The 16,010-nt window shown below is 33.9% G+C and overlaps 1 protein-coding gene across 2 annotated transcripts in view; it reads left to right on the plus strand.

The window, feature by feature from the left end:
- The window catches only part of DIAPH3 (diaphanous related formin 3), a 506,459-nt gene that overhangs the window by 257,408 nt on the left and 233,041 nt on the right, over nt 1-16,010 (plus strand). For both annotated transcript variants that reach the window (XM_035296778.3, XM_035296781.3), the window contains 2 exons: nt 2,501-2,595; nt 6,925-7,026. In XM_035296778.3, the coding sequence (XP_035152669.1) occupies nt 2,501-2,595; nt 6,925-7,026 (197 nt within the window). The remainder of the gene's footprint in view (nt 1-2,500; nt 2,596-6,924; nt 7,027-16,010) is intronic.

Raw genomic sequence — 16,010 nt, forward strand, 5'->3', positions numbered from 1 at the left:
GGGTGCTGAGGAGAATGTATATTCTGTGGATTTGCAGTGGAGACCTCTGTAGATGTGTATTAGATTCACTTGTTCCAGATCTAAGTTCAAGTCCTGAATATCCTTGTTAATTTTCTGTCTCGCTGATCTGTCTAATATTGACAGTGGAGTGTTAAAGTCTCCCACTATTATTGTGTGGGAGTCTAAGTCTCTTTGTAGGCCATTAAGAACATGCTTCATGTATGTGGGTGTTCCTGTATTGGGCACGTATATATTCAGGATAGTCAGGTATTCTTATTGCATTGATCTTTTTACTCTTATGTAATGTTCTTGTTTGTCTCTTTTGATCTTTGTTGGTTAAAATCTGTTGTATCAGAGATGAAAATTGCAACTCTTGCTTTTTTTTAAATTTAGGTCATCTTTCAACAGTAAGTCTGTTTAGGGTTATTGAGTAGAGTATCTGGTATGGATTGCTGTTGTTGGTGCAGTGGTAGGGAGTACCCTAAGCCTAGAAGTGCTTTCGCCACTGCAGCCCAGGCTGGAAATTTTTTGCCCCCACAGCTGGCCTAGCATCAGGCTTACTTTTGTGATTCTTAATGCTGTTGCAGTCCAGGGTGGTTCCTGAAGCCCATAGCTTCTGTTGCCTATTTGCCACTCAGGATTTTCCGTAAATGAAAGTCACTGCAGTCATTTCTCAGTGACATGGGCCAGAACTGAAGTCTTTCTCAAAGGACCATTAGATTCTTGTCTGGTACCGGTGTAAGTCTAGATGCTTAGATTGCAGATACCTGTCATGAATCAGGGACCACGAGCATTTTACATTGGTAGATTTGTTGTTATGGAGAAAGGCAAATTTCGGTGTTTCCTTCCCTCTCTTTTTTTCAAGTGGACAGTATCTCTTTTTTTCCTATGCTGCTGGACATTGGGGAAGGGATTGACATCGGTAATGTAAAACATTCTTTATATCATCAGTGTATCTCTCTTTAGTATTAGACTGTAGCAGGTACAATGATTTTTCACTTGTTTTCTCTCTTTTGAAGGTATTTTCACATGTGGGCTAATTGTTCAAATTCATGTTTCTTTGAGGTAGGGGTGGAGAATTACTGGAGAGCCCTACTTCACCATCTTCCGTGATTATATTTTTTGCATGTTCTAGTGTCTACTGTGGAGTTATTTTTTGTACTATTATAAATCTCTATTTACTCATACCATTTACATATTTTATCTTGTTCTTGGGATATTAGGGATTATATAGACGTGTGAGTTCTATCATAATTATTTCATATTTGTGATTTCTTGGGTTCAGAATTGTGTATATTGGTGATATGATGAACACAGATGGTGTCCTTGTTAATCTGTAGGAGATACTTGATATTCTCACATATCAGGAATACAACCTCAACACAGAAAAGAAGCAGACCCTGTTTCCTGAGTTTTTAAAAATATAGTCATCCTTTGATATCAGAGGGATTGGTTCCAGGACCCCTGATGAATACCAAAGTCCACAGATGCTCAAGTACCTTATAGTCGGCTTTTATATCCATCTTTCTGTATCTTTAGATTGAACCTACTGTGGATTAAATTTCATCCATAGTTGGTCAAATTTGTGAATGCAGACCCCACAGATATGAGATGCTGAACATAGTATCTTTATCTAGAAATACACATACCAGATGACATAGAAATTCACTAAATTAAAAAAAAAACAGGCTATTGATTTGCAGGTGCTGGGTGTGGTTAAGTAGTGACATCTTGAATGTAGAAACATAACAGTAGAATAAGAGGTGAACTAGGAAAAGCATAATATCTGTTACTGTGAAAGTATCCTTATACTTCAATAACTTTGGAGAAAATTATTAGTTGATATAAGAGGCATCAAGAAAGATGTAAATAGTACTTAGAATTCTCAGTAATAACGTACTGTACTATCTAGTCCATTTGGATAATTTTCAATGAGAATGTGTTTTCTAAAATTGGATATTTTAAGCTTTAATTACATGTAAAGATTTCTCTAGCATACTGTTTACAATGTTTCTGAATAGTGAAGTGCTACGATTACTTATAAAAGTGTTAATGTACTGCTAAGCAGTTTTCTTAAAATACTTTTTCCTGAACTCTTTCCTAAGGCTAGAGGCGATAAAAGCAAATAACACATATGTTTAGACAAATATTAAATGCAGATACTGTGGTTTTATCATTATTTTCATTACAATGTGATGTTTTTATAGTGTACCTAACTCATTTCATTTTTTGTTATCACATGAAAGTTGGCATCATTCCTATGGTAGATAAATAATTGAGCATTTAAAAACCTTGGATCCAGTGCAATAACACAGGATTGTTGTTTAAACACTAGTTTTAAAACTTCAGGAGAGTATAAAATGTGGTAATGGAAGTTTCCCCCATAATAAATACATTAAATGTTTGAATTCTCTTGTTTTATCAATTTTTTTTTTGTAAATAGAGCTACATCTTAAAAAATTTTTTAAACCTTCTTCATTTAAACCTTTCTCTCTTTTAGCAATCTTTCTGAGCTCTTTTCGGGTGCCATATGAGGAAATCAGAATGATGATATTGGAAGTAGATGAAACACAGTTGGCAGAGTCTATGATTCAGGTAAACAAACAGGCACAGCTTAAATTTCAATATTTCATTGCAGGTTTCTCATTAAACAGAAATCTGTAAGTGAAGCAACATTCTTAACCCGAATCATTCAGCTGGAAAATCATTGCTGCATATTTAGTTTTAGCATAACTTCTGCATTGCCAGGAGAGAAAGCTGCATCTTCTCTTAACTGCACATGAAATATAATGCTATCAATGATTACATTTTAATTAAGTTTATTGTTTCTGAAAAGCAAATTGTTTAATTTTTACATTTTTTTGTTGTAGTTTAGATTATTAATGTGTTGCTTAAAATTTGTTTCTATAGCCCTTTTAGAATGTGTTTTTCTTTAGCTTATGAAGATATTATTACATGGTATATAAGATTAAGGGAGTTTTCATTTACAATTACCTTTACTAACAATTCTTCCTTGAGTCAGTTGGGCTCCTATGAATATTAGAGATTGTTTACATAATATTCTGAATTTATTCAGAAGGCTAGAAGATTTTTATTAGTGCTTTTTATTTATAGTATTTTCAAATGAATTCATTTTCAAATGAATTCAAATGAATTATGTCAAAGTTATTGCTGAGTTCCACATAAGAAATCAATAACGTATGTCTTGATGAAATTTAAAGTTGGAGAATCAAAACACAAATTATGTAGTGAGACAAAATCTTTAGCTTACCACTTATTGTACTGACAGTGGATATATTTAGGAAAATAATTACTTAACAATAAAAAGAAACCAAATATTTGTTAGTGCCAAGAAGCAATTAAAATTATTTTGAACATTTTAACTAATCAGTAAATGACATCTTTGGAAGTTGTTCTAAGTTTTGCCTTTTCTATCTTGTAAATGTGGTGGTCATATAATTTCACTAGTGATTTGTGCTGTGAGTCTCTGAGACTCATAAACTACCTAATTCAACTACTCTTATTTAAGCATTTTTTTTCACTCTCAGTTTCTTTTTACTGGATTTTCATCTTTGTTCATGTTGATTATGTGTGTGCCGTCTTGCTGGGAATAGATTCCAAGTTCCTTAAATAAAATTTTTCTACTTAATACTTGTTTGTATTTCTTATAATGAATTAGTTAAATATTTACAGAGTAGCTGTTAGCTTGATTGCATGAATGTTTTAAATGAACACATGGTTTTGTTTTATAATAGAAAAAATGATTTGCTTTTTAAAATTCATGTCTGAAGTACATTCAGCTCCATATATTTTTTAGCATATTAGATTTCTATTGATACAACAATTCACCAAAAACTTATGTGCTTAAAATAACACAAATTTATTATCTTATATTCCTGTAAAACAGGAGTCTGATATTGGTCTTACTATGCTAACATCAAAGTATTGGCAGAACAGCCCGTGTCTCTTTTTGTAGGCTATAGGGAAGAATCCATTTGTATTTCCAGCTTCTCATGGTTGCTCATATTCCATGACTGGTGGAACCGTTCCTTTACCTTCCAACCCAGCAATCTTGCATCCTTCTGTTCCTTTGTCTCACAGTCACATCTCACTCCAGCTCTATTGTTTTTTCATTTCTACTTTTAAGGACTTTTTGATTACATTGGGCTCATCTAGATAATTCAGGATAACCACTCAAGGTCAGCCGATAGCAACTTTAATTCCATCTATAACCTAAATTCTCTTTGCCATTTAACTTAATATTTTCTCAGGTTTTGGGGTATATCTTTAGGAATGGGTGTCATTGTTGTGCCTATCATACTTTCTAAATATAAAACCAGTCTTGAGTATTTTTAAAACATAAAAATTTATTTTGAACATATATAAAGTTTTAATGTATTTATTAAAAACTAAGAATTTCTTGTTATTTGAACTCTTAATTTTAAAAGTATATTCCTCATTTTAATGTGAAGATCTTCCTATTTTGGCCAGGGCTTGGAAATAGAGCTTTATGTCATAATAATCATGATTTTGGTTTGCTGTGTTCACTGTGATGATTATATTTTGACATATTTAGTTATTTATTCATATTACATCTAGAGGTCAGCAGTATGTCATTGTTTTGCCATTTTTCATGCCACTTTTCCACATCATTTTGTACCCATTTACCTGTATTTGTCATATCAGTCCAGTCATTGAATCATCAATTCATTTTGCAAATATTTTATATACATTGTCCAGGGATTGTATTAGGCTCAATAATTTTTATTTTTTATTACTTTTGTTTCTTTTTGAGACAGAGTCTCACTCTGTCACTCAGGATGGAGTGCAATGGCATGATCTTGGCCCACTGCAACCTCCGCCTTCTGGGTTCAAGCAAATCTTCTGCTTAGCCTTCCAAGTAGCTGGGATTTCAGGCACCTGCCACCATGCCCAGCTAATTTTTGTATTTTTAGTAGAAATGGGGTTTCACCATGTTGGCCAGGCTGGTCTTGAACTCCTGTCCTCAAGTGATCTGCCCACCTCAGTCTCCCAAAGTTCTGGACTGTAGGTGTGAGCCACTGCACCTGGCTGTATGTTAGTCTCAGTAAGGATTAAACTTGACCTTCTTGGAAATTATAGTTTGGCAAGGGAAATGACATTTACATACATAATTGTAAAGCAAGGTAAGCAAAGTTTTAAGATTGGTTTAGAACAATAGAATATGTTGGGGGAGTATGCTTTGTTCATGTATGTATGGAGGCAGGGGTATGTAAAGGTTGAATACGTATAGATGTAGAATAGAGGAGAGGAGTTGCATGAAAAATATAGTGAAGGGAGATTGTTTTGGCAGTAATAATACTGTGGGCTGTGAGGGAAAAGCTGGGCATGTGTGCATATCTGTGCAGAATATAGCTGGACAGGAGCTTAAGATTTGTGAAGGGTATGGGGAATTTGTCTAAGGGGAGAGACAAAGGGAGGTTGGGACCATACACTGGAAAATCACAATAGTATTTTTATGTTAGAATGTAAAATTAATGAAGTGAAAAATAAAAAAAAAAATTCAAATGAAAGATGAAAATCTAATTATATATTAGATATTCAGGGGGATTTGATTGTCATCTAAAAGGATGCTAAAGAAATTCAGAGGCCTGATATAATAAAATCTAACTCATAATCTAACGGTCAACCAGAATGGGTAAAAAAATATATAAATAACCTCATCTCAAGCAATTCCACTAAGAGAAATTTCTGTTTATGTGGGGAAATCATATACTTTTATTTTTATTCAGTTTGATAGTATTAATAGTGAATACTTTGTCTAGGTATGATCTTAAAATGCCACTTTTTTTTGTTTTGTTTTTGGCCAGTTAACCAAGTTTTTGTCCAAAGGTACACAGTGAGTCAACAAGCTCTTCTTTGATCTAATCGCTTTTGATGTATAACATTCTCTAACAGTATTATTAGTATTTTTGACTAATAACACCTTTGGGGAATTTCCCCCATAAATATATATAGCATGATTTAGGCTTAATTATAGTTTGTATTCGGCTTTGGACTTGTACAGAATTTACTTATGCAGTAATTTGGAATTGTGAGCACCAACCACTCTTTTTTATCTTAATTTTAATATCAGCGCACTAACTTCTTGTAACACTGTTATAGTTAATTATATTTTGATACAATGGATCTATATAGACTTTGTGTAAGGAATTCTTTAATCACTTAAGTTCTATCAGGAAGACATAGTCTTGTGTATTCCTTTATTCTTCCTTCAAGTCGTTCTCTTGTTTAAGTGTGTGGCCTAAGTTTCTAAAGGATCTTTTTATCTGCAAGGTGTATCAATCATCATGTGTCTTCAACACCTTTTAAAGTTTTCTTTCAGATCGGAAAAGTTACTTTGTCTTTGTTTTAGAGACATCTTCAGTTATTATTAAAACTATAATCCTATTGGTAAATCTTGCAAGCAGTGCCATTAAAATTCCCTTGATTTCTATTCTGCCCCTTCCTATGCCTTTTTGTAGCAATATGATGATTTCTTTTATCCCCCTGAGTGAAGTGTTAAAATATGTTTGACTTTCCCTGAAATTTTTGACATTTAATTCCCTAAAGCTGAAATGTAATGGATCACATTCATCCAGGTGAGAAAGCTGTTCCTTTGGTATAGGTTGAGTTCTCTTTCTCAATTACATAGCTAATCAAATAAACATTCAGTTTCAGTTGTGCTTGATTTGAATATATAATAACTCTGGGATAGAGAAATAGAAAAATTGACTGTTTTCAAGATGCAGGGAATTTTGCTTAAGGCTTATTAGGAAGGAGGTTACCAAGAAATAAAACTAAAGATTTACTTCACTTGTTTTCTTTCAGTAATTTTTAAATTATATATTTAAAATTCAAGAAGTGCCTTTAGTGAAGATCTTTCCTTCTGGTTTTAATTTTTAGAACTTAATAAAGCATCTTCCTGATCAAGAGCAATTAAATTCATTGTCTCAGTTCAAGAGTGAATATAACAACTTATGTGAACCCGAGCAATTTGCTGTTGTGGTAAGTACCAAGTCTTAGAGAGGATTTTTATACTGTGCCAAACAAGAGAACATGTCAAGTGTTTTTATATCGTTAAATGTAAAAAATCATGTGAGTATTCACATACATTTAATATCCATCTTGCTTTTTTTTAAACCTGAGGATATTCATGTGAAATTATCTTGATTTAAAATATATATTGAAACTCTGCCATTAAATGAAGTCCAAGGCGCTTTTGAAAAGTGTAAGTATAATATTTTTTGCTCTCTATTTAATGTCACTGTAAAATAAAAACTGTACTTCTTATGAATAGAGAGTATATTTGTGATTTATTCTAGAGCTGTGTATTCCTAAATATTGCAAGAGTACTTCAGTTTATCCTTCTGATCACTTACTTGAATTCATCTCATAGTTTAGACTGAAATTATAAATATAGTCTCTTTCTTGGCATTTAGGATGAAAAATGAATTCATTTTAGAAAATCTTTGAAGCACCTTGATAATCGTCTTGTTCTAGACTTTTATTTTATAGAAGCTGGGGTCTAAAGTGTTGAAAATAATTTCCAGTGGCATATATTAGCTGTATTACAACTTAAAATTTTAAGATTTTTATCAAGGTTTCTTTTCTGTGTTCTTTTCTCCTACCATTAAATTATTATTTTTAGGCTAATTACATTTTATCATTATAACAATACTTTAGTTTTGTTTCTCTAATAAGATTGTTTATTTTTTCCCTTTCATCTTCAGTTATATTAATGATCTCCAGGGCCAAGATGGAATTTTGTTTGACAGAATTTCAAAAATTCGGGTTGAGTTTCTTAATAGCTGTGCCTGCACCTTGTAGACATTGCTTTTAAATTCCTTCCTATCTCTTTATAAACCCACTCTACTCCTCCTCACTTCCACCAAAGTTCAAAAAACTCTAAATAGAACACAAAAGAAAAAAGCATGGTTTTCCTTATTCACAGTCTTATTATTTTCATTGGAAAACGTTTTTTTTTGTTTTTTTTTTTTTTTTCCTTTGAGACAGAATCTTCCTCTGTTGACCAGGCTGGAGTGCAGTGGCACAGTCTCAGCTCACTGCAACCTCTACCTCCCAGGTTCAAGTGTTTCTTCTGCCTCACCCTCCAGAGTAGCTGGGATTACAGGCGCCTGCCACTATACCCAGCTATTTTTTTGTTGTTGTATTTTTAGTAGAGATGTAGTTTCACTGTGTTGGCTGGGCTGGTCTCGAACTCCTGACCTCAGGTGATCCGCTTGCCAAAGTCTGGGATTACAGGTGTGAGCCACTGTGCCTGGCCTATTCTAAAACTTTTAAATTCATTGTCTTTATCAAAACAAAAAAATTTTTCACTTTTTAATCTAATTCTTCAGGGTATTCTCTTCCCTGCCCACTCTTTTTCTGTCTCCTTTCTTTTCTCTGTATTTCCTCACTTGCTTTGTTTTCTATTACCTGGTCAGTTTGTCTATTTGATACTTTATTTACCATGTCTTCCATATAAAAATAGGTGAATAAGGGAGAATTTGCATTACATTTTTAACCACGGTCTATTTAGAGTGTTTATTTTTACCTATGTTTTGATTCTTGAATTAAAATAATTATGTAAAATTACAGTTATTGAAATATTTCTCATGTACATTAAATCTGATACCATTCAAGGTTATATGAAAATGTCCATTTAACAAGTAATTTTTTATGTTGCCTATCATCATAGTAAAGGTTTCAAACTTTCTCTGCCAGGCGCAGTGGCTCAGGGCACAGTGGCTCACGCCTATAATCCCAGCACTTTGGGAGGCTGAGGTGGGTGGATCACAAGGTCAAGGGATCGAGACCATCCTGGTCAACAAGGTGAAACCCCATCTCTACTAAAAATACAAAAATTAGCTGGGTGTGGTGGCATGCACCTGTAGTCCCAGCTACTCGGGAGGCTGAGGCAGGAGAATTGCTTGAATCCAGGAGGCAGAGGTTGTGGTGAGCTGGGATCGCACCATTGCACTCCAGTCTGGGTAAAAAGAGAAAATCTCCATCTCAAAAAAAAAAAAAAAAAAAATGCTCTTTGATTTTACATCTTTTCATTTCTAATTATCACTATTTCCAATCTGGCTCACACTACTTCTCAACTTCTGCTATCCAAAAAGAAGTGGGAAACCTGCTTAAAGCGCCAAACAGTCCTTGATCATTAACCCAAAAAATACTGGTCATAGAGCATTAGACAGTGTAGAATGTCTGAAATTTTCTGTACTCCTTTCTAGATTATAAACTTTTGCTAACTTATGAAAGAATAATGTTTTCAGTTCATCAACATTGTATCAGTAATACAGTAATTTGATGATTTTAAGAAATTGATTATAATTACCAGGTGTATTTCTATAAGACTTCTATAATAATGTTTCATTTTTAAAGTAATAAACTTTTTGAAGTATTTATGTAAAAAATGGTCAATTAAGTTGAGATTAATTAAGCTGCATATGTCTATAAGACATCCTTCCCTTAAAAAGATGTTTACTTCTTGATTTAGCCTAAATTTAAAGCACATTTGAAATACACTAATCATATCTACCTGAAAAGTTATCACACAGTTAGAAATAAGAAAAAGTCAAGAGTTTGGGATAGCCTTAGTTCTTTCCCAGCTCCAAATAGGACCAAAACTTGACTTTTCATTTGTTTTTCTAGCATTTTCACTTGAACAAAAACTAGTTAAAATTCTGCAGTTTTTACTTGCCACTGTTTCTTTTATCCAATTATGTGAATTCATTAATTTGATTTATATTAATTATAAATTTTTCAGAAAGGTGTGTTTTATATAAACTGACAATCAAACGTGAGACAGTAGATTAAATTCAGTATAGTTGTTTGCATTATATAGTCAACTATAAGAATTAGTTAAAAAACATAAGGGCAGCTCCACCATGACATTGGTATTTGTTATTTTCTCTTTGATAGAAAGTCAGGGTGTAAAAGTAACACATCTAAAATACTAGTAACCAATGTCAATTAAAGTTCAATTAGCATATATCAGAAATAATTTATATACTGGTCTCCAGGCTGGAGTGGAGTGGCGAAATCTCAGCTTACTTCAACCTCTGTTTCATGGGTTCAAGCGATTCTCCTGCCTCAGCCTCCCAAGTAGCTGGGATTATAGAGGCACTTCACCATGCCCCCAGCAAATTTTTAGTAGAGATGGGGTTTCACCATGTTGGCCAGGATGATCTCAATCTCTTGACTTGTAATCTGCCCACCTCACCCTCCCAAAGTGCTGGGATTACAGGTGTGAGCCACCACACCCAGCTATGCGTCTTACTTTTATTTTGTATTACTTAGATACTGTTTTCCAGGGCTCTATATCTTATAGAGTATGGTATACAAATTTACTGTGAGAATTATTATGTTAGTTTCTATTAAATTGTATATTCTTGAAAATCTAACCAGTAAGCCATTTTTATGTCTATTTTTTCATGTTTTCTGTAATATAGACTTTCATGTTCCTATTTATGTCTATGTTGAAATTGGAAGCAAAATTATTTAATACTGATATTACCTGTTTTTCTAATTTAGAGTCTTAAATGTCTATATAGTAGACATGAATACTTTTTGTGGTACTCAGTTATTAGTCATTCATCTGTTATTTATAGTAATTCAGAAACTTAAGCTACCTTCTTGAACTGATCTCCTTGTGGTTCTTGTGACAACATGAACCCATTTGATCAAGATAGCTCTCAAGGTCTTCTAGAGCCTGTCATCCATGTGTTGGGTAAAATAGTGCTCATGACATGTGGTCATAGCTTAGCTTGTACCTATTAGGATTGGAAAATAGTTATATGATTTCAGGGCCTTACAGCTTAATTATATTATTGACTTGTTTTTGTAGATGATTATAATTTATGTCCTGTGTTTTCTAGGAGATTTTGGTGTATGAAAAGTAACACATCAAAAATCCAATAAACTCTAATGCCAAGAGACTAAGAATCCTGGCCAAATTGTGTTTTAGAGGAATGCCCTGAGAGGGGTCTGTCTCTGTAGCTTTTTGTAGTGGCTCGTAATGAATAAAGCCATTTGCGTGCTGTTTTTGTTTGTTAAGTTTCTGGGCAGAAGACACTGAATACTGACTAATGTGCTTAATTTGAAATATTCTTTTCCCTGGACAGTACAGGACAAAATTTTCTTGTTAACAAATTGGTATGTATTTGAGAGGCAATAGCCTCCTCTTTTACTCAGCTTAATTTTCTATCACTAGATTAACAAATGAAAATATATTTTGTCATTAGTTGGAGTCATTGCTTGTATCTCTTCTTGGATTCTTTCCATCCCTCTTCAGCCCCAACACCTTCTTGTCCATCCTCCCAAAATATTACCTACTTACCAAAGGTTTGTTCCCAGGGAGTAGAGCCTGACTTTAGTTGTATAAGTGCATTTCTTGTATTTGTAGGGTTTCTTTGATAATAAGCTAATAGGTAAAATCACAGTGCTCGCAGTGGCGTGGTTTAACTGTGAGAAATGATTTATGTAAATATTCAGTGGGATCAGAAGATTAGCTGAAGTTTGGAAAGAGACCTAAAAATTTGCAACTGAAGCTTGGTGTACTAGACTTTCTTTGATTAAAAACTCTAAAGTTTTTGAGTACTTGTCTCCATGTTATTTAATTCTGTTAAGCTGCCTGTTCTTCAAAGGAATCAAACCTTTATAGGAAGATTGAATTGAACAAATGTCCTTTTTGTGTGCTGTATTTTGATCTACCACCATTTGGTGTCACTGTAGGGCAGGGCTTTTAAACTTTGTGCAGCTGAGGCCTTTTTAATGAAAAAATGTTGTAGGAAGTTCATACATATCTCCCTGCATTTAAAATGCCTCACTTTAAAATACACCATATATTCTCGTTGTAAAACATTCAGATAACATAAAAATATTGAATACAATGTCCCCTGTATCCCACTACCTCATTTCATTCCACACAATTAACATTTTTAACAATCTTTTGGACTTCTAGTTCCATTTCTATGTGTTTACCAATGTTTGCATGTTCATATGAACATTAGGAAAAATTCATTGTTCTGAAACTTTTTTTGCTGTGTCATATATTTCGAATATGTTTTTCATGTTGTACTGTTTTTAAATTCTTGTGTTGTATTTTATAGCCCATATTATGATTTTTCCTTTTAATCATTCTCTTAGTGAAGGATGCTTAGTTCTAGTTTCCCTTCCTGCCTCAGGTTTTTAAAAAAATAATTCCGTATACATCTTTATGTATGTATTTGAAGGCAGTGCATTAGTGTAGCTATGAACATGGTCTGGCCTTAAATCCTAGCTGTACCTATTCCTAGCTATATGATCTTTGGTAGTTACTCATTTTTTGGTACTGGTGTTTTCTTATTTATGAAGTAAGACTATGTTAGTTTACCATTGCTGCTATGACAAATTACCACAAACTTAGTGGCTTAAAACAACACAAGTTTATAGTCTTGCAGTTCTGGAGATCAGTAGTCCAAAATGGTTTAGCTGGTGTGCATTCCTTCCAAGGGCTCTAGAGGAAAAATTTATTTTCTTGCTTTTTCCATCTTTGAGAAGCTGCCCGCATTCCTTGGTTCATGGTTCAGCATTGCCCTGACTTCTATTTTTGTCATCATAACCCCTTCTCTGACCCTCCTGCTTCCCTCTTATAAAGACCCTGTGATTATATTGGTTCTTTCCAGATAATCCAGGGTAATCTTCACCATCTCATGATCCTTAATGACATCTGCAAAGTCCCTTTTGCTATGTAAGGTAACACATTCAAAAGTATCAGGTATTAGGACGTGGATATCTTTGAGGGACCATTATTTTGCCTATAACAGGGACAATAATAGTGCCTACCTACATTGCATTGTTCTGAGTATTAAATAAATTGAGAGCGAATCAGTGTAAATCATCTTACAATCATACTTTTGTTATTATTCATTATATTATTTCTTTAAGAAATAGTCTTAGAATTTGAACTGCTAAATTGAAAGGCCTTTTTAATCTTGCTAGTTACTGTCAAATTGCCCTTCCATAAGGCATGTGAACTATATTTTTATGAATAATATAAGTGAGGTTCTTTTTCTTGCATAATCACTAATACTGTTTTTTTTAATTCGGTGACTTTTATTTTACTTTTTTTATATTTCCTGTTATTAAATGAGATTGAAGCAGTTATATATTTATTGGTTGTTTATATTTTTTCTTAGAATTCCCTGTTAATATTGTTGATTTTCCTATTTTATTGCCTTATAGCTTGTAAGAGCTCCTTATATATTCTATAATGCTACTCTTGTAAATATTTGCAATTTTTCTCACTGCCTCTTGTCTTTTTACTTTTATTTATGATTATCTGCTGTATCTTGCATCTTTGAAGTTTGGTTTTAAAAGTGAATTAAAATAAAATCTACATTACTCACTTAATGATAGAGATGTGTTTTTTTTTTAGGGACACACTTGTTCTTTGTACATGATAGGTGCATGGAAAATAGCGGTTGGTTAATTCTTTAATTTGATTAAATGGAGGATCTTGTAAAGATGTAAAATGGAGAATTAAATGTCCCTATATGTAATTCACTGACTCTAAATTCCTTCAGTTGCTCCCTGAGACTTTCACATTGATACCCACAATTCTTAGAAGAGCATTAGGCCTTTAAAAAAAAGCATCATTTAGGTGAAGTGACACAATAAATGGCATATATTTAAAGTATAGCAGTTGATTAATTTTAACATATGAAAACATTCATGGAATGATTACAACAGTCAAGATAATGAACATACCTATTACCCCTAAATGTTTTCTCAGGCTCATCTATTATCCTGTCCTTCCCACCCAGCATTATGGCTTTCAATGAAGCAGTTCCTGCCATTCCCCTTCTACCTCATATCTTACTTTTCTCTTTCTGCCTCATCATTGCTAGACAATCTGCTGAGCTCTGAAAGCATCGTGCTCTAGCCTGTCAATATTCTGCTTTTCCTTCCTTTCCCCTTTGAGGAAGCCTCTTTGGGGAGCTTTCCCTAACACTTCATTCTCTGCAATATTCAGAATCTTTCCTCTTTGTTACCCAGAACCCTGTGCATATCTCTAAATGGCTTGTATTATACTGGAATATAAGTGTTATTTTACAAGTCAGAGTCTTCATTTATACTCTGAACTTTTTGACAGGGTAGAGTGTATCATGCTTATCTTTCTATTCCCAGCATGTGGCACATCTACTGACATGTAGTGCCAGATAATAGATATAGGCTAAATGAATGTATGAAGTACGGAAGAGATGAACAGAAAGGATGGAAAAAATATAGCAAGAACAATAAATTGAAAACAGTGTTTTTAAAAATCATGTTGAGTATTTTTGAGATTTTTGTTAAAAATTAATCTGTAGGTGATTTCTCTGTGAGTGAAAGTGGGTTAATTCAAAAGTAGACCAAGAAATCAATAACTTGTGCATAATTCACACATTTTTTTTTTAAAAGAAGGGAACTTGGGTACCCTAAGTGTTCTTGCCAGTTAACTTGTAGGCTTGTCTTGTACCACACCTTAGATTGAACTTTTTCCTGATCTTTAACTCAGAAGGCCATGTTGTTCTGAGCGTGACTACTCATGGTACTCCATACAGTACTTGTTTTAGTACTTAGTAGTTTTATTTCCTAAAAGATGTTTAGGAAATTGTGATTTGGTATAAGAATCATGGCTTATGGAAATACTTTATAATAAAGATGGACCAAGATAGGCATGGAGCATGATGAGGTATCTCCACCAAACCAACCCTTTCCCAGACTAAATGTCTCCAGATCTTTCTTTCATTCTTTAGGTGTTGACTATTTCAAGGCTTTGCAAATGTCCAGGTACAATATCAATCATATTTCACGGAGTTCAATCTCCTAACAAAAGACATGCATTGCAGTTACTATGATATAATTTTTTCAAGAACCCATGTTGGTTTCTTTTAATTACTACTGTCTTTTCTCTTTAATAATTCATTTTTTATGTTGTCTGTCAATTACATAAGTTGTGCCAGTCTGAAATTGGCAGAATCTACTGTCTTCTCTTCGTAGAAAATAGAAGTTTCATTCATCCACTGCTGCTACTTTGTCCAGTTGACTAAGGTACCTTCAAGTTCCATGATGCTTTAGATGGCCATTTGGTAATCTCATCTGGAAATCGTTTTTTACGCAGTGAGAACGTTTGTTTGAAACAATAACCTATTATCTCATAACTATATTTCTAACTATTTTAAATCTTAGAAGTATGCATCTCTTAAGATCATAAGCATTCAGTCATTGTTTTCAGTTATTCTTGTCACTTTATTTATTTTTATTTTTCTTATTTGGAGATGCAGTCTCACTTCATTGCCCAGGCTGGAATGCTGCAGCACAATCTTGGCTCACTGCAACCTCTGCCTCCCCGGTTCAAGCAATTTTTATGCCTCAGCCACCTGAGTAGCTAGGATTACAGGTGTGCGCCACCATGCTTGGCTAACTTTATTGAATTTTTAGTAGAGATGGTATTTCATGATGTTGGCCAGGCTTGTCTTGAAATCCTGACCTCAAGGGATCTGCCTGCCTCAACCTCCCAAAGTGCTGGGACTATAAAGAAACACCTGACACTAGGTAATTTATAAAGAAAACAGGTTTAATTGGCTTGCACTTCTGCAAGCTTTACAGGAAACATGGCAGCATCAGCTTCTGGGGAAGCCTCAGGAAACTTATGATCATGGTAGAAGGTGTAGGGGAAGTGTGTACATCTTACATGGTCAGAGCAGGAATAAGATGGGAGGGAGGTGCAACACACTTTTAAACAGCCAGATTGCCTGAGAACTCTTATCTCAAGAACAGCACCAAAGGGGAAATCCACCCCCATGATCTAGTCACCTCTCACCAGGCCTCACCTCTAACATTCGGAATTACAGTTTGACTTGAGATTTGGGTGGGGACTCAAATCGAAACCAAATCAGCCAGACACATTTTTTCTTTACATGTTTAATAGTCCAAAATAATGTATAATTGATTTATTG

The sequence above is a fragment of the Callithrix jacchus genome, chromosome 1 (genome assembly GCF_049354715.1).
Source record: "Callithrix jacchus isolate 240 chromosome 1, calJac240_pri, whole genome shotgun sequence".
Taxonomy (NCBI): Eukaryota; Metazoa; Chordata; class Mammalia; order Primates; family Cebidae; genus Callithrix; species Callithrix jacchus.